Source organism: Haplochromis burtoni, unplaced genomic scaffold (genome assembly GCF_018398535.1).
Source record: "Haplochromis burtoni strain Fernald_Lab_line unplaced genomic scaffold, NCSU_Asbu1 Contig_265, whole genome shotgun sequence".
NCBI lineage: Eukaryota > Metazoa > Chordata > Actinopteri > Cichliformes > Cichlidae > Haplochromis > Haplochromis burtoni.
This window is the reverse complement of record NW_024582626.1, coordinates 788,476-815,383: the sequence shown is the minus strand read 5'-3', so window position 1 is coordinate 815,383 and position 26,908 is coordinate 788,476. Positions and strand designations below refer to the sequence as shown.

The following is a 26,908-nucleotide window of genomic DNA, read 5'->3' as shown; positions in this document are numbered from 1 at the left end:
TCTATTACTACGAGATTCATTAGGTCAAGCACTTGAATCAAGGCAGCTCTTTAGGAAGGCATGGTCTCACTGTGCACATCTTGTAACCTCCAAATTGGTAGACAATGTAGTACATAGCTCACAGGAAAGTATAACTTTCAACACCCCCAACTTCCCACAACCAGTGACATGCATCCTCAAATGTTACAACTTGCACTCATTCAGGAGGAAATTCTGAATGTCCTTCACGTCACTGTAAAAACAAACAAACACACATAGAAAAATAAAGAACAGACTTAAATGCTGAAATAGTTCTTTGTACAAGTTCTAGCTTTACATTCAGCAGGTTGTCCTTACCTGTGATGAGTGGGAGACTCTTAGCTGCCATTTTCAACTTGATGATTCTCAATGGAGAACTTTTGCTCTTTCCACCCAAGAAGCCTCGCCTCATCTCGTGGAACTAGAAATGTTTTGGAACTTTATAAATGATTTCCCTTTTAGTACAATAAAATTCTCAATTTTCTCGTCTTTTGAGACAGCTTAATTTTTTTACTATGTTTAAAACTAGTTCCATTTAATCAAGTGCACAATGAGCTTAGTGTTATTTAGTAATTTAAGCTACTTATTGCTTTACAAAGTCTGTTAGCATGTGTTAACCTGAACTTACATTAAATATGCAAAAAATTTACAAAGATTTGGTGCATTTCTCTCTCCAGTAGAGTTCAGAGACTAGATAAAAAATAGTCAACTGTACCAACCATCACAAACCTCTAAAAATTGGAAAATAAAATCCCTATGAACAGTGTTAATCTTGAACATTACTTAATCTGTGGAAGGTAAGTAAAATTTGTTGTGAATGGTGCTCGACTGCACTATTCACAACAAATTTTACTTAAGATACTATTATGCTGCTGCAGCAATACCATTTAAAAATCACAACACATTCAAATTAATTAAGTTCTAACCCCACCATGACCACAACCTATTTAAAGTTTCACTGAACTACATACAAAAACATAAATCAAAACTGACCCAGGCACATGGAAGAGCAATCTCATCCATCATCTAAACAAAGCATCTGCTACAGGAAGATGAAGGCTATTTAAAGGAAAGTGTGAGTGTTGGAGTTCATTCATGATATTCTTAGAATAGTTTTCATTCAATATGACTTCCTCATGAGACAACGAAACAATCAGAAGTAGGACAAACATTAGGAACCAGAATGGCGTTACTAATTCTGTGCACAATAATGAATTTAATCAGTTTTATTTACTAAATAAGATCAAATTGATATTATGTCATGTAAATTGTAACGATTCAGCTCAATGCAGGTCTGTTAAAAATGTTATGCAGCACTCATTCTCTGCACTTCAGTCAGGGGTATTTGTGTCCAGTGCCCTCGTGCTGACAGTCCCTTTGGAGCCAGAGTATAGGAAATATATTGAAATTTCCTGGAAGTCCCTTCTGTGTGTCATAAAGGAAAAGGGTGTCCTTCAGGGGCCACATGAAAAAGCTCCGTCAGACAGGAAGTAAAGGTATGTTTGCATATGTATTATCGTAAGCTAACAATGCAATGGTCCCAGTATGCAAGGTCCCAGTATGACATGAGGGTTAAGTGACACATACAGCTTTACTCACAAATACTTGGAAACCCTGATAAGTCACCAAGCTTACATACCCCCAGGCTTACCGTTTCAAAATCCTATGTAAGCTGCACGTATAACACACACACAGACACACACACAGACACACAGAGAAGTTAATAACCAGATATTAACTATGACCAGTGATTCACTACAACAGTCATGATTGTCCTGATGTCAGTAAATAAAAAAAATAATATTAAAAAAAGTTTCTCAATTCACTTTTAATCAAAAGCCAAGAAAAACAACTGGAACATTTCTGCATTTGTTCCTTTCCTAAACATGCAACATCTAAAACACCAGCTGGAGGACAAGTATGAACTGAAAACAACTTGATTCAATGTATTTCAGGTATTTTTCTAAGTTCATAGATGTAACTCTAGACCCAGATTCTGAGTCAGCTTTAATTGTACATGTCAATGCGGTGCTAAACTGAAGCCAGTGCTGACAACTGTGCTGCACTGTTTGCTCAAAGGGCTGTTTGCTTATGTCTGGGCCAACATGAGAGAGAGAGAGAGGAGAGGGAGACAAGGTACGTGCTGCGAGCCATGCTTCATGATCAGAGCAGAGGATTGGGGTGGGAGGTGAGGGATGTGTGGGGAGTGCGGGGGCAGGGGTGTCCAGTCTCAGTGACTCCTGGTTTGGAATGGGACACAGTTATTGAATTTAGGATGACATGGAGGAGGGGAGATGTAAAGTTGGGATGAACCCAATTGCACATTCCTCGTGCCATGACGAGGGGTGAGGCCAACATGCTGGGGGAACTGCAGGAGACGCTGCACCGTACTTTATAGGAGACAGCCAAAGAGCACAGCTGTTAGCTTGTGTGTGTGTGTGTGTGTGTGTGTGTGTGTGTGTGTGTGTGTGTGTGTGTGTGTGTGTGTGTTTCACTTTCTATCTAGGTTTTTGGCTTGGACCCAGCTAGGTCTACTCCTCTGGCGCGCCACAAGACAGGAAACTGACATAAAAGAACAGGGAAACTCTCCGTGAGCAACACAGGAGCCGAGGCAGGAGCCAAGACAGTGGTCACTGACAAAGTCAGAAGTTATTGTTTCAGGTTACAGGCATATACTGTGACAAGAACTGTATGTTATTGGAGTTATTGTGATTCCATTGTAATGGCCACAAGCTTGGAAAGAGTCCCGGGACAGTGAAACCGATGCCTTGACCTAATACTGTCATTTAACCTCCAGTGGAACTCCATGCTAGTAAACAAGCAACACTGTGATCACTTACAGATATTCATTTGTACTGAATGCTCCTCCTGCAAATAAAGGGGGATACCTGTAAACGGAGAATCTGACCTACTAGCTAGAATTGGGCTATCAGGATAAGCTTGTGTGAACACCTGTGCTTCTAGCAATCTAGAAACCATCAGCTAATCTACTGAGCCTCCTCTAGATGCAAAGACCAGTTTTATTGTTCCAGTATAGCCAGAGTGGACCATTAATATGTACTTCAAGGTATCCAGTCCAGAAGGCTGCTCATGAATGCAGACACACTTTTTAAAAAGCTAATTAAAAGCTCTTATGCTGAATGTATACAATCCAGTATCAAGAAAGCTGCAATCCTTAATCCGAGGAAGAGATTGGCAACTATCATTTCAGATGTGATGCAACATCACGAGTGACCTAAACTGCATTCCTTACTCTGTAGCTAACTCTGTGTTTTAGCTCCTCAGATTTTCCCTATTATCTTTTGTATAATTCTTTGAAAGCATAACCACTTATTTTCCTTACATTTAGTCCTCTTCCTGTTGCCCATCTGCCCTCTTTGGTATTTCTTCTGACCTAACTGCCCCTAGTCACACTCCCTCTTATCTATTGGCCACTCATCACTTGTCATTTCCACTTAATGCCCTTTTCCCTCCTCCCTGCCATTTCACTGACTCGCTGGCCCTCTATGGCCTGAGATTTAGGTTTAACATTCCACCTCAGCCTCTTTCTTCCATTTACATTCTTCACTGTGCTGCTGTTCAGTGAGCACACGTTTAACTTTGACTCTTAGTTTTTCTGGTAAAGGCAGCAGTCCCCAACCTTTTTTTGCGCCACAGACCGATTTAATGTCAGACAATATTTTCACGGACCGGCCTTTAAGGTGTCGCAGATAAATACAACAAAATAAAATAATACGACCGAGACAGAAACTGTAGTATTTTGTAAATATAGTCATAAACGTAAATTCACTGTGTTATTGTGTAACTTTATTAGCAGCGTCCTCCTGAAATATGCCAACAACATTGAGAGTAACATCCTCCTCTCTGCCCCTTAATGCTCTCTGGTCGCTATGGTAATGCGAAAATATTTCTTTCAAAATAAGACACAACTACAACACGGGAAAAGACCCAGGGAAACTGAGTTAACAATAAAAACCCTGAAAACCATCATTTTTACACCCAAGCCTCAACTCTCGTGGCCCGGTCCCAGTCCATGGAGCGGAGGTTGGGGACCGCTGGGTTAGACCACACATTTTGACTTACAACACCATAAGCCTAAAACCATCCAACTTTAATTGATAACCTCATGGCTCTCGGATACAATAGTTTAAAGACGCCAATATTTTCCAAAACAAAGTACTCCCTTAATTTTGCTTACCACCTATCCAGGCCAGTGAACAACGCTGTAGCCCTCATTTTTTATTAGGTCTTCAAACAGATTCGGTTAATACAGCTCATAAAGCACTTTGTGAGACTGGCAGAACATATCTGAGTGTATATTAAGCTATAGCCCAGATTTTGTGATATCAGATAGCATAATGTCATCTGAGCTCCAACTGAACACAGGAAACTCTTCTCATTCTACACAGGACCGTCCACTGGATATGTGCAAATCTCATGATCATCAGGCAACATATACAATACAATAACAAGCAGACAGTCTAGAAGCTGTCCATCTAAATAAAGGATAACAACCAGTACGGTACAACCAGAAAGTACATCTTCAACATAAGTGAGGGGACTTTTGGAATATACATGCATTTGCTAACTAACTTATTCTGCAGCCATTAACAAACACCAGAATAAACACCCCGAGGCTGCTTTTATTGTTGCTGGCGACTTCAACCACACCAACTTAAAGACAGTCCTCCCCAGATTCCACCAACATGTCTCCTGCCACACCAGAGGAGACAAGACTTTAGACCATGTGTATTCCAACCTGGCTGGAGCCTACAAAGCCACACCCCTCCCCCACATTGGACAATCGGACCATCTCTCCCTGTTCCTCACACCTGGTATTCACCACTCATCCAACGTGTGAAACCTGCTGTGAGGACAATTAAAGTGTGGCCAGAGGGGACAGACGCAGTGCTCCAGGACAGATTTAAAAACACAGACTGGAATATGTTCACCCACACAGACCTGGACCAGTACGCCTCATCTGTACTGGATTACATCTCCAGAAACCACAGACAGTGTCACCACCCAGAAACGGATCACCATGTACCCCAACCAGAAGCCTTGGATGAACCGGGATGTTCGTCTCCTCCTGAAGGCCCGCAACACCGCCTTTAGGTCAGGAGATGCACACGCCTACAGTACAGCCAGGGCTAATCTAAAGAAGGGCATCAAAAAAGCCAAACACCATTACAAAAAGAAGGTAGAAGAACACTTCTCCAACTCCAACCCCCGACGCATGTGGCAAGGACTCCAGACCATTACAGACTACAGGACCACCAAACCCTCCCCCGCATCCTCTGATGTCTCCTTCCTCAACGAGCTCAACAACTTTTATGCTCGTTTTGAGCGAGGGAACCCCACAACCACAACCAAAGCAGACGTGACGCCAGACCACCAACCTCTGACTCTCTCCCCCACCGATGTAGGAGCGGTGCTGAGCAGGATCAATGTCCACAAGGCTGCAGGTCCTGATGGCATCCCCGGGCGTGTTCTCAGAGCGTGTTCTGGGGAGCTTGCAGGAGTGCTCACAGACATATTCAACTGTCCTTGGCCCACGCTGTGGTACCGGCCTGCTTCAAATCCACCTCCATCGTCCCGATACCCAAAAACTCCAACCCATCTTGCCTCAATGAAGACTACCGCCCAGTAGCACTCACCCCCATCATCACTAAGTGCTTAGAGCAGCTGGTCCTAGCACACTTCAAATCCTGTCTCCCCCCCACCCTGGACCCCCACCAATTCGCATACCGCCAGAACAGGAGCACAGAGGATGCAGTCTCCATCGCACTGCACTCTGTCCTCTCACACCTGGACAACAACAACACCTACGCCAGAATGCTGTTTATAGACTTCAGTTCAGCGATTCAATACAATCCACCCCTCACAACTCATCAGGAAACTGACAGACCTGGGCATCAGTTCCCTCATCTGCAAATGGTTACTGGACTTCCTGACCAACCGCCCCCAACATGTCCGGCTGGATAACCACTGCTCATCTACCAATCACAGATGAACACCGGTGTACCACAAGGCTGTGTGATGAGCCCTTTCCTCTACTCCCTCTTCACCCACGACTGCAGACCTGCTGATGGTTCCAACACCATCATTAAGTTTGCAGATGACACCACGGTGATTGCTACGTGCCGAGAGCCGCCTACAGGGAGGAGGTGGATCGTCTGGCTGAGTGGTGCGACACAAACAACCTGCTGCTTAACACCGAGAAGACCAAGGAGCTCATCGTGGACTACAGGAGGAATGCTGACCCACATCCACCCATCCACATTAAGGGGACGGCTGTGGAGCGTGTGAGCAGCTTCAAGTTCCTGGGAGTCCACATCTCCGAGGATCTCACCTGGACGACCAACTGCTCCAAGCTGGTCAAGAAGGCTCACCAGCGCCTCTTCTTCTTGAGGACTCTGAGGAAGAACCACCTGTCCTCAGACATCCTGGTGAACTTCTATCGTTGCACCATCGAGAGCATCCTGACCAACTGTATAACAGTCTGGTACGGGAACTGCTCTGCCTCGGACCGGAAGGCGTTGCAGAGGGTCGTGAAAACTGCCCAGCGCATCGCCGGAGCACCACTTCCTGCCATAAAAGACATCTACAGGAAGCGGTGTCTGAAAAGGGCTGGGAAAATCATCAAAGACCCCAGTCACCCATCACATGGACTCTTCACCCTCCTGCCCTCTGGGAGGCGCTACAGGAGCCTCCGGACTAAGACCACCAGGTACCGGAACAGCTTCTTCCCCACAGCTGTCAGACTCCTGAACTCTGCCTCCTGACATCTGACCCACGTTAACACATGGACTGAACATACACACACCCACAATGGACAACTGTACCCTCAAACACACAATAATAACATGGACTGAACCACCACTCACAACCACTAGCACTTTATATAGCCTCTGTAGAATTATCCAATCTCACTTATCTTAACTGCACTACTGTATAGCTCTGTGTAAATAATCATTCTGTACATTCGATAATTTTTAACCCTACAACTGTTTACAACTTGCATAGTTCCCATTTCTGTATAGCTGTATATCTCAGATTCTGTAAAGTTATTTATTTCATATTCTGTATAGTTTTTCATATTTATATCCTGTTCATAGCCTGTACATAGCTTGTACTCACTACAGCCTGTACATACTTATAGTTATAGAATATTCACAACATACTTCATACCGTGTACATTATAACATACCATAATAGACCCATTTCTGTAATATACTCACATATCTATATTATTGCTAATATATATTGTAATATATCTATATCACTAAAGCACTTCTGGATGGATGCAAACTGCATTTCGTTGCCCTGTACCTGTGCATGTGCAATGACAATAAAGTTGAATTCTATTCTATTCTATTATTTACTACATTTATTTAAATCCAGTAACCTACAGCAGAGGTTTCTAACCTTTGTCATCCAAGTTCCCACACAGATGGACATGAGTGGCCTTTTATCCTTAAAAAAACCATTATTTGATCTAATTTAAAATGCATTTTAAAACTCACTTTTAAACATGATCTTAGCTATTCATTGGCTTAATCTATAGATTTACTGCTATCTGTTACTTTCAGCTTTTTTTCCTACCTATTATGAATTCTTTTCCACACCCCTTTTAGTCTTCCTCGCAGTACTAGTGTACTTCTGTGCCTGGTTGGGAATCGCTTCCCTCCACACATAAAGATGCCTATCATTCTGGGCATCACGCTGCTTTTGGACATTCAGGTCACTGTCTGGTTCATGTCTTCTCATCATACAAACAAAGACTGAAATCTGCTTAACCTGTGTATAAAACACTGATAAGATGGACCAACAAGGCAAAGAAGGAACTTCAAGTTTGCTTTGACTACACAGACTAGGTCGTCTTTGATCCTGCAGCCACTGACCCCTATGAGGTGACTGACACTGTGACCTTACATATCAGCTTTCGTGAGGATGTGTGCATTCTCACTACAATGAGACGTGTCTACCACAGTGACAAGCTATGGTCTCCTGAGCTGAAGGTCATCCATGAGGTCAGGGAAGAGGCCCACAGAAGACAATGCAATCTGAGCAGCTACGCAAAGCTCCTGTGCCAAGCCATAAAACTGGAAAACAGCTAGACTGAAGCATTTTTGACAACTGGTCAAAACTGTCCTTTTCTAACATTTAAATTAGTCACTGACCTCAGAGCGTTTTACGACAGGTTTGATATGTCCATCCAAAGATAAAGATGCAGCAAACATTAAGCTGTAACACACTTTCAAACATCTGGAGTCTCCAACAGACTCAATTAGCACAGCTGCCCTCCACATCTGCTTCCTCTTTACAGTATTTTTACCCCATACAAGACTCTGTACAGCTTCTGAAGTTGACCAGTGACAGCGTGTCTTTCAACAAGGCAGCGTATAGTAAGATAACATCAAAAAACAAATGAGAGACTAGTTAGAGAAATAATAAGAAAGATGCCAGAGAGAGTTCAGACTGTGATGATGAAAATAGTCATGGCAGTTATTGACTTTCAAGCTCGTTAGAATGGTCTCTGTTTTATATGGTGTTTACACGTGTTTGCCAAAGTTTCAATAAATCGTTGCACCTATTTCCCATTTTCCTAGCTAAACATAAAAAGAGGGGTTGCTCAACACTTTTGCACAGTGCTGTAGACCAGGGGTGTCCAACTCCAGGCCTCGAGGGCCGGTGTCCTGCAGGTTTTAGATATCTGGAGATTTAGTGGACTTAATTTGAGGAAGTTAAAGTTAACTTTAAAAATCAACTATTAACAGTTACAAACATAAAAAAAATCTACAATACTGCACTAAAGAGCCTCATTTCAGGTATTGCATTCACAAAATTATTCCTTTACAAAAGAATAACATTGCTCTGAGATCTGTGACACAAGTTAAGTTATTCTGCATGAGAGAAAGGAGAAAACATCCCTGGTCCACAACCTCCCTTTGTCAATTTTATTACATTAATATAATAGATTATATTCAGGGATAGAACCAGGTGTAGTGTTGCAGTGATGAGATCACACAGCTCACTGTGGTTTCCCATTTGGTCCTTAATGTTTCTTTTTACAGGACTAGATTAGTGTTTCCACTGCATATGGCATGTAATGAATCACTAATCACGCCTTTAAAAGTTTGTTGATTTTGCCCCAAAATATGGATTTAATTGTTCCCATCCCACCCCCACATGCTGCACTTGTATTGTGCTTTATCAAATAGCTCAGTGTAAAGACCTGTTATAATCAGTGTCTCCAGCTCATCTCAGCAGGGCACTGAACATGCCAACTGACATTGTGAATACCATTATGGCAGGGTTGTCCAACTCCAGGACTCGCAGGCTGGTGTCCTGCAGGTTTTAGATGTGTCCTTGATCCATCACAGCAGATATAACGGCTAAATTGCCTCCTCAACATGTCTTGAAGTTCTCCAGAGGCCTGGTAATGAAGTAATCCTTTGATTCAGGCATGTTGACCCAGGGTGATATCTAAAACCTGCAGGACACTGCCCCTCGAGGCCTGGAGTTGGACACCCCTGTATTATGGTATTTTGTGAGAAAAGAAGCAAGAAGTGCTTGCCTCTGCTCCTCACATAGATAAGATTTGTTAATTTGTCTATTTTCAGGGGGGAAAATAGATTATTGATGGTTATAGAAAACACAGCTCCAAAAAGACCGCTCTGGGTATACATTTTTACAATTAAATGAATTGATCCATAGGAAAACCACTTTATTATCAGTGTTATTCATTGTTCAGCTCCTCAAGTTTGTCTCAAGAGTCCCTGTACCTACCTAATTGTGCAGCTAAAAAAGGGGTTTTCAGCGACTGACAGAGATGTGAACAGGGCCAACTGTCTTGTCAGCCTTGTCCTTCGTTTCTGTCAAAAACATGTACAATTCTTAGAGACATGAACTTATTTACATTAATCTGAAGGTTAAAAATGTCAGCTTAATGTCTAAATAGGCACAATGGCAACTATTGTAAGCAATCCTAATAGATTAATGGATGGAAAGCAAACCGGCCTCATACATTACATCGCCTGATGTACAGTCTAATGTCATACTCACCACATCTTTCTCCATCACTGTTGTCTGAGTGAAGCTGTGAAAGAAATTAAGGTAAAGGGACCTGTCTAAATGCTGTCTCTTTAACAAATTCCTGAACACACCAGTAGTACAGATACTATATTGCATTTAGAACAACTGGTAAAAATAACCTCAATGATTGTGTATATTGTGTTTGTAAAGGGATGTCCAACCTGTCTCCAGCTGAGTCGTGTGTCACCAGCAGACAGGTTAGAGCAGCATTCACACAGGTCACTGTCTCCCTCTGTCGTACGCTGGCTGAACAAAAGACACATGCTGCCCTTTAGATGGGAAACTACACCTTTAAAAGTACATCTCTCATCAGTGGATGTGACCTGAGATGAAACTGAAACTGACAAGTATGAAGATATGAAACTGCAATGTTTAAAATTTTAGAAGCCTAAACTGAAAGTGGGCCTGTGAAAGAAGCAGGTTTTTTTCAAGCTTTGTTTCAAAGTGGCCATAAGATGGCAGCTGATGAACATCTTTAAACAGAAACATTAATTAAGCACACTAGTCCAATATTTAATTCAACAATATTACAGTTCTTCCCTAACGTTTTCTACACAGGCAGTAATTTAACCCTTTTTGTAATTTAACCTCTGTACACCACCTCAGTGGATTTTGAATCAAACACTAAAGATGTGACTGAAGTGCAGACTTTCAATTTTACTGGGTTTAACAAAAAATTCACATTACCCGTTTAGAAATAACAATTTTAATACACAGTCCTATATTTTCAGAGGCTCAAAAATAATTGGAAACTGACCGACAGGTACAGATGGGTTCTATACTTCGGGATTTTTATTCACATATTAAATAGAAACCTTATATTTAAATCTATGTTAGTTTGTACTGTTAATGTTCAGCCTCTGATGCGGGTTTGTGTATAAAAATCCCTGGAAATATACACCTTTATAAAACTCTTTGAAGTGCAGAAAGTCTGCACTTCAGTCAAATATTGACTGACTAATGGTGCCGTACAGACACAAAAAAATACAAAAACTGCCAATTGCCCAACAAATTATAGAACGAGATGAGTTAAAGTCATTTATGGTAGAATGTAGATGGAAAGTCTGGCAGTAAACTGTCCATAAGACATGTGTAATGCAGGAGGACTGTATCAGACTTGGACATGATGTGTTTTGTGTTCTATTCACAAATGACTACAACTGTATTGACTTTTTTCTTATAGTCAAAAGAAAATACTCAGCCCTGATTTGTGATAAACCTGTAGCCTTGCAAGGAGAGAGGGTCAGGCTTCAATGTAGCTACGCAAGAGTCGACATATACAGGAGGGTGCATCAGGGCCTCCACTCTGGCTTCTAAAAGCACTGCTTCCCCCTGCTGATACACTGTGGAACTACACTGAGAGGTGCACACATCTGTGGAACAAGTTTTCTTTCCAGTGCCTGCTTCATTTAGACTCCACATACAAACAATATCGCCAAACTAGAGAATGAATAAGACTTCAGTTTAACCTGCCAAGATATGAAGGGAGAAGTGCTGCAGTCCAAAGACACTGACCGTGGATGTCATTAATTGGTACCCAGGTTAGGCTTAGTGGTTCTCGACTTACTTTTTGCTTTCTGTATTCACACAAAAATTACACACAGGTTATGCCAGTGTTAGTCATCATATAAACACACAGGCGTTGAACTCAGTTTAATCTGGACAAGTTTCTTGTTACTGTTAACCGTTTGAACCCTGCACTGTTGGTTTTCTATTCTAATCATTCAGCTTTTACTTTTACTCCACTAAAGTGACCAGCTTCGCCTATTTTGCCAGGGATACAATTTGTACCGTTAGCCAACAATTTAAAAAAAATTCAGCCATTTAAACTGTTTACAATTTAACTACTAGCTATAGTAACATACTTGATCAATTATGTAAATACTCCTAAAAAACACATTTAACAGTATACAATAACACATTACATCATTCATACTTTTAGCGAGCCATATGATTTGCCCCCTTTCCCGCCGTTTATTTATCAATTATAGTAATTTATCTTCCTTTTATCGGTTACGTTGAATTCAAACTTGCTCTTTTAATCCTTTAAAGTTTAAGTGTACCAGCTGAGCTTATTTTTACACTGGACTCAGTCTCACATTCTCGTAGCCCTGCAGAGATAACCATTTCAGCTTCAGACACCGCTTCCTTTGGTCTGCAGGAGCTTTCCTGGGACAAGTTTTCTCCAAGTTGAAAACACTGGGGACTGAACGTCTGTCCTGGGAAAACTGATGCTTCTCGGCTATTCTCACTTTGTTTTCGCCGCATCGCATTTGAAGTGCTTTAAAGAGTTTCTACATTATTTTTGGGGCAAAACGCAGATATACCAAAACTACGAAAATGTAGGCGACACCGGTGTGTTTTCCCTGGGTAGCCATTGCCAAAGAGAAAACCCAAGGCCTGAGTAATTAACGTGGTTGTACACAGGTGTACTGCGCCGTGCTCTCGCGCGCTGGACCGTGGATTCTGCTTTCAAAGACTGTGGGGGGAAATACAAACATTTTTATTCACGCTATACTTAATAAAAAACATGTGCTACATTAAGCAATTTTGTTTTGGTGACCTTTTCTTTCTTGTCAACACACTGCATCCTAATTCTATTTTATCAGCACACATATCTATGTGGAAATATTCATTTCAAGATAACGATATTTTCGCACACTCGAATATTTGTTTGTTTAGTAGTAGTAGCAGTCGTACAGTAATTTCACTTTCAAACGACTGAAACCGGTGACTTTGTGTGTTTAGAAACAAAATGAAACGAAAAGACCGAAGGGCTCTTGAGGGCATAACTGTGAGTGGAACCAATGTCAAGACGGAACTCAGTTACTCCTCTTAGTGTTCCGTAGGGATAGTTATTGTAGCTGTACTTAGTAAGCGTCGGATGTTTTGAAACTGCTGACGAGTGTTTGGATGTTATATGTGTTTGTAAAAAATAAAAAAGGAAAGAAAAGAGGAAAAACATGGATAAAAAGTCCGTACCAGCGCCGTCAGAGGAAGAGATTGACTGGGGAGGAAGTGGAGCAGGAGGGAGCAAAAATTTACAAAAGGACAAAACTTTATTGAAGAATTTGCACACTGGTCTTCCTAATCCACCTTCGGGTGCTATAAAATGTTCTCTAATAAAAGGAGACTATCTCTACTTCCACTATGGATGCGATGGACAGGATGACAGAGGCTGGGGATGTGGCTACAGGACCGTTCAAACGCTGTCTTCGTGGATTTGTCATAACTGCTCTCCGCCTGAGAACCACTGCAGGCCGGTACCAAGCCTCCCCGAAATCCAGCACGCGTTGGTAACAATGGGGGACAAAACCGACTCCTTTTCAGGCTCCAGGGAGTGGATAGGAACATTTGAATGCTCTCTAGTCCTCGACCATTTCTACGATGTTCCCTGCAAAGTGGTGCATGTCAGAGGCGGAGGGGTGGAGCTGGAGCATGTCGCAGTGGCTGAGCTCCATCAGCACTTTGAGAAGCACAACTCTCCAGTGATGATGGGAGGAGACAGAGACAACTCCTCAAAGGGGGTATTGGGGGTGTGGACCGGGGATAAGGGGAGCTATTTGCTGGTTCTCGACCCGCATTACTATGGATGTGAGCTGGACAGGACAGAGCTGCAGAGGAGAGGGTGGGTGGCATGGAAAAGAGTATCATCTCTGGATCAGTCTTCATTTTATAATCTATGTCTGCCACAGACTGCAAGACTGCTAAATGTGTTTTAGACATTCAGTATGGTTGTTTCAAAATGAGCTGCAGTGCCATCCTGTGGTTAAACTCATTAAAGCTCTTGAAGAGCAGCAGTACCAATCGAATATGTTGGTTTTTGTTTTTTTATTAGAAATGTGAGGATCAGTTAATTTCTTAAACAGTGTGTTTGGCTTCTCAAATGTCTTCATTTTGTGTTTTTGTGAAAAATATTTTTCAGTATTCTACAGGCCTACATAGACCCTTGACAGCTGCTCATTTTTATTTCACATTTTGTGCTCAAGATCATTTACTACAAATGCATGCGTCTCCTGATCATGCTGGATACACAAAGCCATCATAAACTGAGGAAAATCTTGTGATCACCTACACATGATATGTGCTGGACAATGCTTCAATATGCACTGAGAAAGAGATCTGTACGCATGTAAACATATTAAATGAGACAAGCTTCATTTAGGCTCACTCAATTCTCCGTTTTATTCCTTCCATCATATAATTTAATTTGACATGACATCTGGGTTCCATTTATTTCTCGAGCTACATTTCTGCCAAGAGATCAAAAGATCACCTTTTATATCATTTATCTGATACACAATCTTTATAGAAAATCTGGAAGTTCTTGTCCACATCCATCCTCCCCTTGAGGAATTTCTCTAGGTTTTTGAGAGGAACCTCCACCATTTGGTTGTTGACACGATCATTTAGCCCATATGCACCAAAGACAGGGAACTTATAGCGCACAAAGTACGGCGCATTTTGGTCGAACTCGGTGCAGCAATAGGCCGACCACATGTACTCGGGCACAGCTACCCGGTCCTGGTTGTTGCGACGGATCGTGTGTCCAGAAGTGGTGACCCCGGTGATCACAAAGGCTTTGCCGCGGCAGTAGTTGTTGAGGCGCTTTCGGACGATGTCTCGGTGTTCCGCCCAAGGACCCATGTTGAACTCCCTGATCTGAGGCACCACGTTCGTCAAGGTGTAGGTGGACGCCTTGTCTAGAGGGTCAGCCTGATGCTCATCGGGATTTAGTTGGCCGCGTTCATACTGAACCACATCGGCGTAGTCCTCCAGGACTGCCTGGGAGTCCTCAAAGTTCATGTGCATGTTTGCAGACTGGGGGAAGGGCTCCATGTTACTGCTGCTCTTTTCTGAGGCCAACTATGGAGAGAAAGAGAGAAAATAAAAAGCAAAGTAGTTTTACTCACAGTTTGCACACTCATTTTTTTCTGGGCATGGTGCAAAGACTCATGGGAATAGAGATGATATGATGGTATTGTTTGCTTGTGCGACTGTTTAAATAGACCAGTAGTTGTCCAATAACTCAGTGGAAATGTGAATAAGCTCATATCTTGTCACACTTATACAAATATAGGAGACAAAATTCATGGTATGTGGGCAAAGAGTTGAAGTTTCCTTTAAAAAGATAATCTGTTTATGAAGATTAACCCCAACCTGACACACCAGATGGCTGCTTCTCCCTTAGCCTGTTTCTGTCGGAGGTTTCTTCCTGCTAAAAGGGAGTTTTTTTTCTTCCCACTGGCTCCAACTGCTTGCTCTTCGTCTGATTGTTGGTCTTTACCTTACAGTATAAAGCAGCTTAAGGCAACTGTTATTTTGATTTGGCTCTATATAAATAAAACTGAATTAAAATAGGAAGACAAAAACAGTATAACAGCATCCAAAGGGTTGAGAGTCAGCTACTAAAGCTTACAATAAGCGCAGCCATGAACTGTAAACTCTGTTGTAGTTTACACAAAGCACCGTTAAAAGTTGACGAATCTAGCTGCCGGTGCTTTTCTGCAATTAAACAGCCACTTCTTACAGAAAAGAAACGAACTTTTGTCATTTTTAGAGAAAAATGCCAAATTTGCATAAATGGTAATGGCAACACTATCTCAGTGAAATAGCACACAGAGCTAATAAAGCAGCTTATCTCAGCTTTACATTGTTTCTATTACAGTAGCATAGTTGCTGCAGTTCTTTAGCTGCTTGTTAAGAAACATCAGGTGATATTGCCTTTACACTTCCAAAAATGTCAAGAAATCTCCAATGACTGCATGTGAATAGATACAGAGTACTGTGAATATATGGTATATATAGTGTGAATAGTATTATGTCAGATATATAGCACACTGTATGGGCAAACATGCAAAATTGAGAATGAAACCAGGCTTCTGTTTTATTTGTTTCATCTTCGACTGAGCTCGCAAGCACTCTCACCTGAGGCTCGAACATCCAAGGGAAATCCACCTTCTTCTCCCCGTCTGACTTCTTGAATGTATAGGCTGAGTAGATGGGGACGTGTTTGTGTGAGTCGTACAGGGTGACATAGCGGGGTTTGTCCTCATACCGCTGGCAGATCTTCTTAAAGGAGTTGCTGAGGTATCCTCGTGGTGGTGTTCCCATAAAGAGAGAGTCCTTGCAGCGCTCCGCATGGTTGAAGTCTCCCACAACTCCTGCCTGGGACACTTCAAGCAATCCACACATTAGGAAGAGCATGGCAGCTGCCGTTGCTAAGGCACAATTTGTAAATGTAGGTATCATCACTGCAGCTTTTTTTTTTCTCAGCAGCTCTCTTTTGTGTCTTTTTAGATGTGTCTTCTCTTGCTAATGTGTCTCTAATTCACCTGTGACACACCACTGCAATCTACTACTGCCTAACAAGTACAGCCTCTGTCCCAGCTCTATCACACCCCACATTTCCCTTCATGCCTCACCTGCACTTCAAGCGAGCAATTCTCTCATTGTAAAGGCTTTTCCATATATTCAAATTCCCACGAGTGTCGTAGCAGTAGTTATCAGTCACTGAGAGCATTTTATTACTGTGAAGTGCAGAGGACAAATGCCACTCACTTCAGAAAAATAGCCTTTTTTCCATCGTCGGCCTTGTTGCAGTGAATGAAGCTGAAGTTTAATGAAAGAGTAGAAATGGGAAACTCATGTTTTAAAGCCAGTTTTTGTTTAAAGTGTAGAAGGAGACTTGCATTGGAGAATTTCCACATATCAAGTTTAGATTTTTCATTTCAGCAGCAAATTAAAAAGCTCTATCCCATCATGAGCTGGTGCTGTAACTTAATATGCATATGACGTCTGATGACAGGTTTCAAATTGCCCAGAATATGTCAAAAACAAAAGTTCAGAGACAGTTTCATTCAGTGGTTTATTCCTGTGAAATATATGAGAAAGTTACATTTTGTTACATTGCAAGAGTGTTTAAAGTACAGTATGGCCCCTCCCCCACACCTTTCCAACACGTGAACAACCTACTAATGTAAATCCCCCCCTCCCCCCCTCCTTGATAGCTGGCTATGCCTCTGCCTTCAAAGTAAAGGTTATGCAGAACAACAAAAAATACACGTGATATCCAGTGTCGGCAGATTTTATGACCCGCTTGGAAGCTTTTGTTTTACCTGATGTAACGTGTCATATAAATTAGCATGCACAGTAGAAAAAGCACAGGTGTAGATAACAAAAGAAATTCTGGTTGCAAATTTCATGGATACTGTTAGCGATAGCTCACTGTCACACTGTTATAATTTAGCTGGATGTTTTGTTGGCACATGATGGCACCTCATTTTACTTATAAACACCACAAAGATCAGTGACAACTTAAAGGAAAAATTAATAACCTGTATATCTCGTTTATGGTTTGGATTCATCTGTCCTCTTTGAAGGGGCACTGCAAGTTAAAAGAAACTTTTCATAACCTTTGTTCTATGATTGCAACATTTTATTCTGATGGGTGTGGTCTCCTCTATGATGACAGTGCCCCAATCCAGAGGGCATGAGGATTACTGAATGGTTTGATGGGTATGAATTTAAAGCAGTTCATAGATTATGGCCTCTGTAATAACAGGATTAAAACCCAATTGAATAATCACAGGACATAAATCATAAAAACACCAAATAATAAAGGGAATAAAAAAGATACAGGAACGTCTGTTGAGAGATTGATGTTCCAGAGACCAATGAGAAGGTACACTGGCACTCTTCTGGTAGGACTACTTTTTTTGTCTTTCTTTAATTTGTCAAATGTTAAAATATCTCTAAATATTTTCCCTATGCAGTTTTCTCAGGTGCTTGTATGGAACAGTCGCCCACAAAGATCTGAAAGTTCTGGCTTACAAATTCTGTCTTCTTGAGAAACTCCTCCAGTTTCTGGACGGAGACTTCCACCATGTCATTGTTCTCATCCTCGTTGAGGCCATAGTAAGCAAAAGATGGGAATTTATAACGGTTCATAAAAGGTGTGTTGTGGTCATAGTCAACACAGCAATATGCTGACCACAGGTAGGTGGGAACTGCAATGCGGTTCATGTTTTCCCGGCGGATCATCTTGCCAGAGGTGGTGACCCCGGTGACAATGTGCGCCGTTCCACGACAGTAGTTGTTAAGCCTTTTGCGGATCATGTGCTCCTGTTTGTCCCAGATTAGGTTGTTGACTTCAGGCACCACGGGTACCACATTGGTGAGGGTGTAGGTAGCTGCTTTGTCGTCAGGTTCATTCTGATGCTCGTCCGGGTTGAGCGTGCCGCGCTCGTAAAGGATGGCATTTGTGTAATCGTCAAGAACAGCTTGGGCATCTTCAAAGTTCATGTGCACGTAACTCCGTGGAAAGGGCTGCATCTCGTCTGTTTCAGAGGATGTGGACAGCTGTGCAGAGAGACAGACCCACAGCAAATGAGGGCATGAGCATGATTGAATGCGATTACATGACTACGCAACAAATTCTTACGCACATTTCAAAGCAGTGAACTTTCTAGTTTTCTTTACCTGAGGTTCGTACATCCAAGGGACATCCATACATTTCTCCCCTTCTGAGCGTTTAAATATGTAGGCAGAGTAGATCGGTATATGGTCCACAGTGTTGTACAGAGTCACGTAGCGTGGCTTTTTGTTGTAGTACTGACAAATGAACTGGACGGAGTGGTGTTCCAGTCCTCTCGGTGGCGTTCCCATGTAGAGGAATTCTTTGCACTCTGGAGAAAGCTCTTTTTCCACTTTGCCTATCACTGCTAACATTATGCTGAAAAGTAGAAAAGCTGTCTGTGCCCAAGCTGCCATAGCTAGGAGGGATCCTGAAGCCACTCTGGTAACAAGTTAAAGTTGTTAAATAGTATGTTAGGTATATTTTTGAGCTCTGCTACAAATGACTGCGTGCGTCTTTATGCTCAGTAAAACAGCTCATACACATTTCCCACTCTGCTCTCTGTAATCTGGCCTCAGTATGCAAAGTAATGCCATCTTTATACCTTATCATATCCACCCACAGCTGGCGAAACAGGGACTATGGCCAATGGTGCCTCACACTGGTTAGAGTAATGTTATTTCTTTGAACACATCCTCCCAGATGGTCAAGCATTTATCAAAAACACAAAGCTATACTTGCAATTTTAAAGTGCCTTGGGTTTTTAAAGATCGTTGTGCGTCATTATGAACTTTATATTTGCTACCAATGAAGTGTATACTCTACTCTACTACTACTGATATCACTGACAAATGCAGAAAAAATACAAGTTAAGTATATCAGGGTTACATTAACATACATTTTTGTGTGTGTACACTCATGTTGTTAAAAACCCACCATCTGCCTGTTCTGCACAGCCTCATTTTTAACAGGCACGGTCACATGTATACAGTGAGTGTATCCTTACAGCCATCCTTTTTTTCAAAGTAGTAACTATTAATCGCCGCATGTGATGCCATGTGTAAGGTTTGGGGTTTTTTCTTTTTACAGAAACATGAGTTACACTCTCGCCTAAGGATGTAAATGCTGCAAGTACAGAATGCAGACTACTAAAATGACTACAATTGTTATGATATGATCATGGCTGCATTCTATGTTATCAAGACTGTTATGACTGTTGGTAGCTGTAGAATTCCCACAGAGCTGCATAAACTTGCTAACAGCTATCTTAGCCCCACAGTTATTAATTCTAACTGCCTCAAAAATAATAACTTGCAGCACAACAACAGGGTAGTAACATGAAAGAACTTTTATTTGCAAAATTAAGACATTACTAAAATAAAATACAGAATAAAATACATTATAAATAAAATACAGAATGATTGTGCCACAAAAGAGGCATATCCTGAGATATCATTAAAACCAGCTTATTTGTGTCCTCTGTAATGGACATTTGTTTTTGGTCTATAGCTTTTGACTCATTTGAGCTTGTCCTGATGTACTAAATAGAGGAAATACTGGGCTTTCCATTGATATCTCATGTGTTTGGGCGGCCCCTTTTAGCTCCAAAGAGGAAGGAAATCACAAAAAAGTTCAAAGTTCTTCTCAGGAAGATATAACAAAATCAAATACGTGATTGTGACCAAATGCATATTTTCAACTTTCCAGACATAGAAGCACTCATTTTTTCCAGCAGCAATATGTGACATGCTGTTTTCTATCTGCTGGTCATCCTGTGAAATGCAAAATAATGAAACATTTTTGGATAAACACAGAATATAAGTTAAAGATACTCGTGGTTGCTCAGTTCTTATATATGGCTATAATTTTCTTTCCATGGAGGAATTTCTGAAAATTGTATTTTACTATATAAATAAGTGCACATTTGAGCTTTATTTCTTCAGCATTACCATATACAGCACAGGTCAGTAACAGTCAAATTCTTCTCCGTCACCTAGATCAAAAATGAGGTAGAATATTTAAGCACAATGTTTTAAATTTGGTTTGAACATCTGGACTCTGAAATTGAGCACTTTAGAGTTCATAATACAAATAGAGTCGAGGAGAACAATAGGTGGGATAAAGACAAAGATGTGGACAAATTACAAGTCAGGTCATTTTGGCTTGAATGTATTCAGTTTAAGTGCAGGAAATTTTAACAGCTATGCCAATTACCCCAGGAAGGATTTAATAAAGATGATATTGGGTTCATAATTTGTTTCCATAAAGGCAGGATTAATAAATTGTAACAATTCAATGGCTCTATTCCTTTCTAACTGAATTATACTTTAATTTATTCAATAACATGTGAAGCAGGATTGCTCAACACTGTAAACTTGGCTTAGTCCTGTTTTTGCAATAGATGCATTTCAACATTTCTGCATTCCTCTGCATCCTGTTAAAAAGTCTGCAACTTTTTTTCATGTCTGAAACCCTTTTTTATTGCCAGTGTGTGAAACAGACTGCAATGTGACTTTAAAATATACTGTTTGTTAATTTCTGTGTTGCCTCTAAGAGCCTGTGAGTGAGACAAGGACATGACTATTATGGTCACAATGCCTCTCCTCAGCTCCCAAAGATAGCACTGACCAGCTTTAGCTAAGTATAGCATACAAATGGACTCAAAATAGAAAACCTTAGCAAGCAAGCAAATTAGCATTAGCCAGCGAGCTGCCAGTTTCTCCATAAAAGTAGGGTAAGCTAACACTATCTGTAGGACAAAAACAGCAGAGAAAGCAGGACAGACTTCAAGTCAATTATAAAGTTTTTCTAAAACCAAGTCATCTTTCTTAAAACACCTCTGGGTAGTTGTTTGGGCTTTTAATTTGATTCATTAATTGCTAAACATTAACTTTAACAAAATAATTGTCTGATTTTTTTAAGTGGTTAAAAACGCTGAAGAATATTTTTTAGAAAACATGTTTTCCTTTTATTCAGGTTTTCTCTGAGCTGGCTCATGTTAGCTAACACTAGCTTGGCTACTAACTGCAAGCTACCTTTTGACAAAATACTGTTTTTCATGTAGAAGATCAACTATGAAAATTCCATCATACTAAAACATTGGTAAGGTCTCTCTTCTTCTTTAAGGGATTTTCTGCCACACATCCCTTGTAGAATATGGCCATGTCACTGTCTATGTCAGTCTGGCTCCTTAAGAATGTCTCCAGAGTCTTTAGAGGTACCTCGACTACACTAAATCCAGCCTGTTCATTCAGTGCATAGCCGCCGTAGCTAGGGAACATAAACCTCACTTCATATGGTGAGTTATGATCAAACTGTGGACAGCAGTAGGCCAGCCATAAGTGTTTTGGAATGATGAGACGGTCCCTGTTATTACGCTGAATGGCAGCCCCTGAAACAGTCACCCCTGTCACTACAAAAGATTTGCCGTGGCAGAAATTGTTGAGACGTCGGCGAACGATGTCTAAGTATGGGTTCCAAGAGGTTTCCAGGAAATCTGTGATCAGTGGAACTATGTTGGTCAGGGTGTAAGTGGAGGATTTGTCATCTGGTTCTGCTTGGTGCAAGTCAGGGTTTAGTGGGCCACGTCGATATCCTACGGCATCCGTGTAGTCCTCTAAAACAAGCTGGCTGTCCTCGATCAGAGGGGGAGTCTTTTCACTCAGGGGAAGTGCCTTCATGTTACTACTCTCATCATTTGAAAGCAGCTGTAAGAAGAGGAAGTAAAAGAAACATGACATTTAGCAATTTTAAAGTCCTCAATCCACAGGCCAAGACACTTAAATAAGAGCAGTAAAGCCTGGAAGCATCTTAATCTAAGGCAGGTATTACACATCATATTTCACAGCCTGATTGTTTGTTCACATGACAGTTAAAAAATATAGGTGTCAGATTCTTAATCCTGTGTTGCCAGATTCAGGTCAGCTTAAAAAAAAGAGCCAGATCCAGGAGGTCAGCTGTACCTTACCATAACCCAACCAACCCTATTCTGGATGCCGAAACTGAACACACACACATCTCTCACACTAAAATATAATTGGAAAGCTGGTTGGCAGGGATACCAAAGTAATTATGGTTTATAATGACTCACATCAAATGAGCTAGAAAAAATAACTTGCCTCATGTGCTATGGATGAATACAGTGAATGTGCTACAGAAGAAATGTTGAAGCTAGACATTGATTTTAAAGATGTTATAACATTAATATCAATGTTTTCTTTCACTAAAGTGATGAATAAGAATATGTATCAACATTCCAAGCTAGTCTTTTAAGTTATTAAATCATCATGATTGAGCGATTATTTCAACAGTACAATGCTGTCAAAGCTTAAAACACTCAGAATATTGAGATATATGCTTATTCAGACTTAGTGAAAACAGATGAAATACGGTGATTTATGTGAAATCAATATGTAGCAAGGAGCAACAATTAGTCAAATTCAGCGCCAGAAGGTATTTCTTTTAGCCTTGAGTCCAAGGCTGAACCAGAGCCAGAATACACCAAGCCTTAGCACTTGAGGCAATTTATTTCTTCTGGCCCATTGGATATGAGTCATTATAAACCAAACCTACTTTGGTAACCTAAGAGGCTCTGTTAATCAGCTTTCTTAGAATACATATTTAGCCAACACAAACAAGCTTCGACTTTAACTCTCATCTTTCAAACTGCCAAACTGTGTCTTTAAAATAGAGGTGTGTTTGAGGGCATGTCTGGGTGACTAACAGCTTATACTGTGCTGTTGGGTCTTTGGTAACAAGCATCAGACTGATTTGAAGTAAAATTAACTCATGTAAACTAAAGTAACTCTGGGAAAAAAATATAAAAATTCTAGTACCCGGTATATGCACTGTTCTTGTATAGATTAGATTTTATAAACAAAATATTATCATGCCCCAAAACATGTAACATCTCTTCAAAAAATGGCAAGTTATAGCTACTGTGCTGCTCTGAGGCTCTACCTGAGGCTCATACATCCAGGGGGTGTCCATCCTCCTCTTCCCGTCAGACTTCTTAAAGATGTAGGCCGAGTAGAGGGGGAGATGGCGACTGCTGTCATACAGTGTGGCGTAGCGAAGTTTGTCTGCATATTTCTGGCAGATCCACTTGAGGCTTGTTCCTCTGATCCCTGCAGGCGGGGTCTGCATGTAGAAGAATTGGCTGCACTCTTTGAAGCTCTTGGACACAGTGGCGCTCACCAGGTGGGACGCCATCAGCAGGGTGATGGGGAATAAAGACGTGAAAAACAGATGCATCCTCACACAGCTGGAGTTGCCTGAAGAAAATATAACTGGGTTATTTCTTTATCGGGTCTGACATGTTTGCTATGGCTGTTGCGCACCAATAAAAGACCGAGAGACTCAGACTCCATACTCCGGTTCGGCTTAACGTGTCATCCTGTATCAGCATTTCCTTCAGCAGGCTAGTACAATGACAGCTGGACAGAGACGTTCTATGCAAAGCAGCAGTGGCTCAGGTTGGCCTGGTTGGCTGGATACCTCACTTATCTGGTTTAGTCATGCAAGTCTGCACCTTTCTACCTTTCTAAAAATTACATCACCGTGTTCACTCTATAGGCTAGGCTTCCTACACCCGTGTGTTGTTGTAACTTTATATTTTCTATATTTCATGCAGCACTTGGTCTTATCAGTATGCACTATGTAAAAATGTAAACTCCAAAGATACTGGACAACCTGGATGGATGATATGGATGTTGTACAATATAAAACGTTGGGGTGTTGTAAATGTAACTCAAAGCAGGACACAATGATTTACAAGTTACTTCCTCTTGAGTTTGCAACTAGTCATAGTAATGTCTGACTTTGCTTTATAATTTGTGTTATCGCAGTTCGTTTCTAAATTAGGATTCCTTAATATTAGAAATTTCCATTATCATGCTCCTGCACTGGTCGTCTCCTGTGGCCTAACACTTCTCTGAATCGAGGATGGGCTGGATTCATTTGAGCTCCTGAAGTCCTGTTCTTCTGTCAGTATTTAAGGACCAGCTCCACCACCAGATTGTCGTCTTCACTAGAGTGGTGATCCATCTCCTTGATGACCTTTGTGCCTGCATTCTCCAAGCACTGATGTCCTCTCTTTCTCAAATTCCTGTGACTCTCATGTGGCGGAAGAACAAACCATCTGCAAGATGCAATCACATGTCACCGTCAAGCTGGTCCATGTTTTCAGGAAATCCTTGCTTAAACACTCACCTCAGCAGCTCACTTGCCTGCTCATCCTCCAACAATTAGGAAAGCCTGCAGAGATCGGATCAGTGGCCCTACCCATAGTAAGCATCCTCACCACCTTCTGACACCTTTCATCAACAGCTCAGCATCAGATTCTGTCTGGACTGACTTTCTTTTCCTCTGTCCTAGGGTAATTCTACCAAGTAGCCGGCTCCATTCCCGTGGATCCGCAGTTCCTCTGTTTTTGCTCAATGCTCTACGACATTAAAGCCCCTTAACAGTCAAATACTCACTCTTGGGTCTTGCGTCAGAGTCTGTTGGTAATGGCTTTAAACGCCTCGACAAAAATCTCCGTAGCCAACAAACATAAAAACTCAATTTAATGTTTTGAAGTAAAAATTAATTCCTGGACTGTTAAAAACAACGGATTATATTTTACAGTGTTCTGTCTTCTGAGATTAAACACTATGTCTATATTAAATATACATATGCAGCATGTGAGGTGATGTAAAAGTGTAAATAACGCAACAAAATATCTAATTGAATCACTTCCTGTCTGTAAAAAAAAATCTGAAGAATGAAATAATGTAATGTTTGGTTAGTAAAAATATCACTTTACATTGTACCACAGTGTTCTACTCTTACTTCCAGCTAATGTAACAATAACCTTTTCAGAAATGCTGAAATGGTCCAACTGAGAATAATAAACTCAGCCGGCTTCTTCCTGCACCTTTCATTCACAGCATCTCAAACAGTGCTGCTGGCTGTGTGCCACGAGGCCCACTTTCCTGCTTCACTAGCCAAGCTGAACGCTGCAAGAACAGCACCTGGGACCAGGCTAGCTGGACATGGCTTTGATGTGATTGCTGTGAAGCATAAGTGAGCCCATGTAACTGACATGAACATCTGGCAGCCTTCACAAAATCCTTCATAGGGGGAAACTCCAGAGGTGTTAGTGCGGTTGCAGAGAACTGGGTACGCCTGAACCCAGACATGAGCAATCATTCTGCATGAATCCAGTGTGGAATTCATAGGACGATGTAAAACCATGACAAGCTGGGACATGACCTGAAGACCAGAAAGACGTTAAGAATTAACTCTATCAAGACTGGTGATATTAAAGTTTGGGCATTTCAAAAAACAATTACGTTTCTGCAGACAGTTTGAGCAGAGGTTCAATAATGTGGTGGTAGTATAACTAAATTCCTCTGCTTAATCAAAGCCTTCAGAAACTTTAAGAAAAGGTTGAGAGGCAAACAATATACCACCATCTACAGCTGCAACATCCCCTACCAGCTGACTGGTAGAGGGTCCACTGTCTCTGTCAAGGGGGCCAGTGCCCACGTTTTCCCAAACTGATGGTGTTATTAACCATCTGAGCATTGTCCAATATGTGCTTCATCTGATTAACATTGAGTTGAAAACTATTTACTTTGCAATATATGGCATATTGGAATAAAATATTAGAGAATCCACCTCAAGAAAAGCTGATATTGTTTCAGTTTGTTTTAAACAAACTGAAGGTAATCCACATTCCATATTGAAATTTGCAACTAAGTGTTTTGATGACACTGAGATAATATGAGAAAATATTTATATGCAATGAAATTAGTCATCTTCAACCTGTTTTCTTTCCGTTGTCATACAACAATTAGAAGTTTTGTGCAAAATTATCATACATACTATTGTACCTATTATTCGTTTTTAGTTTTTAATAAACTACATTTCTGAAATTTACTTTACCAGCAACTGAAGAGGGCAGGACTGCTACTTTCATCTTCATTAATCCCCATTTAAACCATCCGGTTGTGTGCACACTTGTGCTGCTGTGCATTTAACAGCACCCTCTAACGACTAACTCCCACAACTACCGCCAGAAAAGCATTGCGCATGCTCAGTAAGTGTTTGCTGCCAGCACTGCGAGGCATACAATTCACTGTTGAAACAATATTTAACTGTGCTTTTACGCTCAACGCTACTGACAGCAGCGTTTGTGAATGCAAGTTGAATGGAAGTTAATTTCATTGCTATTCTGTGACTGTTGCCTCGCGAGTTTGCATTGCTCTGGCTGTGTTGTGCATTTAATACAATTGCGTGCTAACAAATGCTTTCGCTCGCCAGCTTACTGGCTAAATAACCCTTCCGGACGTTCTGCCTGTAAAAGCATCGCGGCGTGCAGTACACTCCTGTGTCCAGGCTGGTAAATAGGGGTGTGTTTGCCCTGCTACAGCATTGGTTAGGCGCTTGTCA

The 26,908-nt window shown here is 41.3% G+C and overlaps 4 protein-coding genes and 1 pseudogene across 4 annotated transcripts; 1 reads left to right on the top strand and 4 right to left on the bottom strand.

Annotated features, from left to right (window-relative positions):
- Positions 1-10,496: 10,496 nt before the first annotated feature.
- On the bottom strand, positions 10,497-12,389 carry LOC121815664 (annotated as a pseudogene).
- A 509-nt stretch (positions 12,390-12,898) lies between these two features.
- On the top strand, positions 12,899-13,867 carry ufsp1 (UFM1-specific peptidase 1 (non-functional)). Its single transcript, XM_005939190.3, has one exon. It carries the CDS (start codon positions 13,080-13,082, stop codon positions 13,836-13,838), a length of 759 nt encoding a protein of 252 aa, XP_005939252.1. The 5' UTR covers positions 12,899-13,079; the 3' UTR covers positions 13,839-13,867.
- A 533-nt stretch (positions 13,868-14,400) lies between these two features.
- Positions 14,401-16,368, bottom strand: LOC102314105 (endonuclease domain-containing 1 protein-like). The gene is made up of 2 exons (XM_005939189.3): positions 16,045-16,368; positions 14,401-14,982 (listed from the first exon to the last, which is right to left on the bottom strand). The coding sequence occupies exons 1-2, from the start codon at positions 16,366-16,368 to the stop codon at positions 14,401-14,403; spliced, it is 906 nt and encodes a 301-aa protein (XP_005939251.1).
- A 763-nt stretch (positions 16,369-17,131) lies between these two features.
- LOC102288493 (endonuclease domain-containing 1 protein) lies at positions 17,132-19,219 on the bottom strand. The gene is made up of 2 exons (XM_014339036.2): positions 18,598-19,219; positions 17,132-18,477 (listed from the first exon to the last, which is right to left on the bottom strand). The coding sequence occupies exons 1-2, from the start codon at positions 18,886-18,888 to the stop codon at positions 17,884-17,886; spliced, it is 885 nt and encodes a 294-aa protein (XP_014194522.1). The 5' UTR covers positions 18,889-19,219; the 3' UTR covers positions 17,132-17,883.
- A 636-nt stretch (positions 19,220-19,855) lies between these two features.
- Positions 19,856-26,781, bottom strand: si:dkey-85k7.11 (endonuclease domain-containing 1 protein). Its single transcript, XM_005939193.3, has 3 exons — positions 26,402-26,781; positions 23,432-23,745; positions 19,856-22,179 (listed from the first exon to the last, which is right to left on the bottom strand). The coding sequence occupies exons 1-3, from the start codon at positions 26,490-26,492 to the stop codon at positions 21,559-21,561; spliced, it is 1,026 nt and encodes a 341-aa protein (XP_005939255.1). The 5' UTR covers positions 26,493-26,781; the 3' UTR covers positions 19,856-21,558.
- Positions 26,782-26,908: the final 127 nt, after the last annotated feature.

What these genes read in the sequence shown, in the direction of transcription:
- ufsp1 (XM_005939190.3), top strand. Translation starts at nt 13,080, where the DNA reads ATGGATAAAAAGTCCGTACCAGCGCCGTCAGAGGAAGAGATTGACTGG.
- LOC102314105 (XM_005939189.3), bottom strand. Translation starts at nt 16,368, where the DNA reads ATGATACCTACATTTACAAATTGTGCCTTAGCAACGGCAGCTGCCATG. An exon ending in CTTGGATGTTCGAGCCTCAG is followed by an intron (nt 14,983 to 16,044) that starts GTGAGAGTGCTT and finishes TTCTCTCCATAG; the next exon opens with TTGGCCTCAGAAAAGAGCAG.
- LOC102288493 (XM_014339036.2), bottom strand. Translation starts at nt 18,888, where the DNA reads ATGGCAGCTTGGGCACAGACAGCTTTTCTACTTTTCAGCATAATGTTA. An exon ending in CTTGGATGTACGAACCTCAG is followed by an intron (nt 18,478 to 18,597) that starts GTAAAGAAAACT and finishes CTCTCTGCACAG; the next exon opens with CTGTCCACATCCTCTGAAAC.
- si:dkey-85k7.11 (XM_005939193.3), bottom strand. Translation starts at nt 26,492, where the DNA reads ATGCACAGCAGCACAAGTGTGCACACAACCGGATGGTTTAAATGGGGA. An exon ending in CCTGCCCTCTTCAGTTGCTG is followed by an intron (nt 23,746 to 26,401) that starts GTAAAGTAAATT and finishes TATTTTCTTCAG; the next exon opens with GCAACTCCAGCTGTGTGAGG. An exon ending in CCTGGATGTATGAGCCTCAG is followed by an intron (nt 22,180 to 23,431) that starts GTAGAGCCTCAG and finishes CTCTTCTTACAG; the next exon opens with CTGCTTTCAAATGATGAGAG.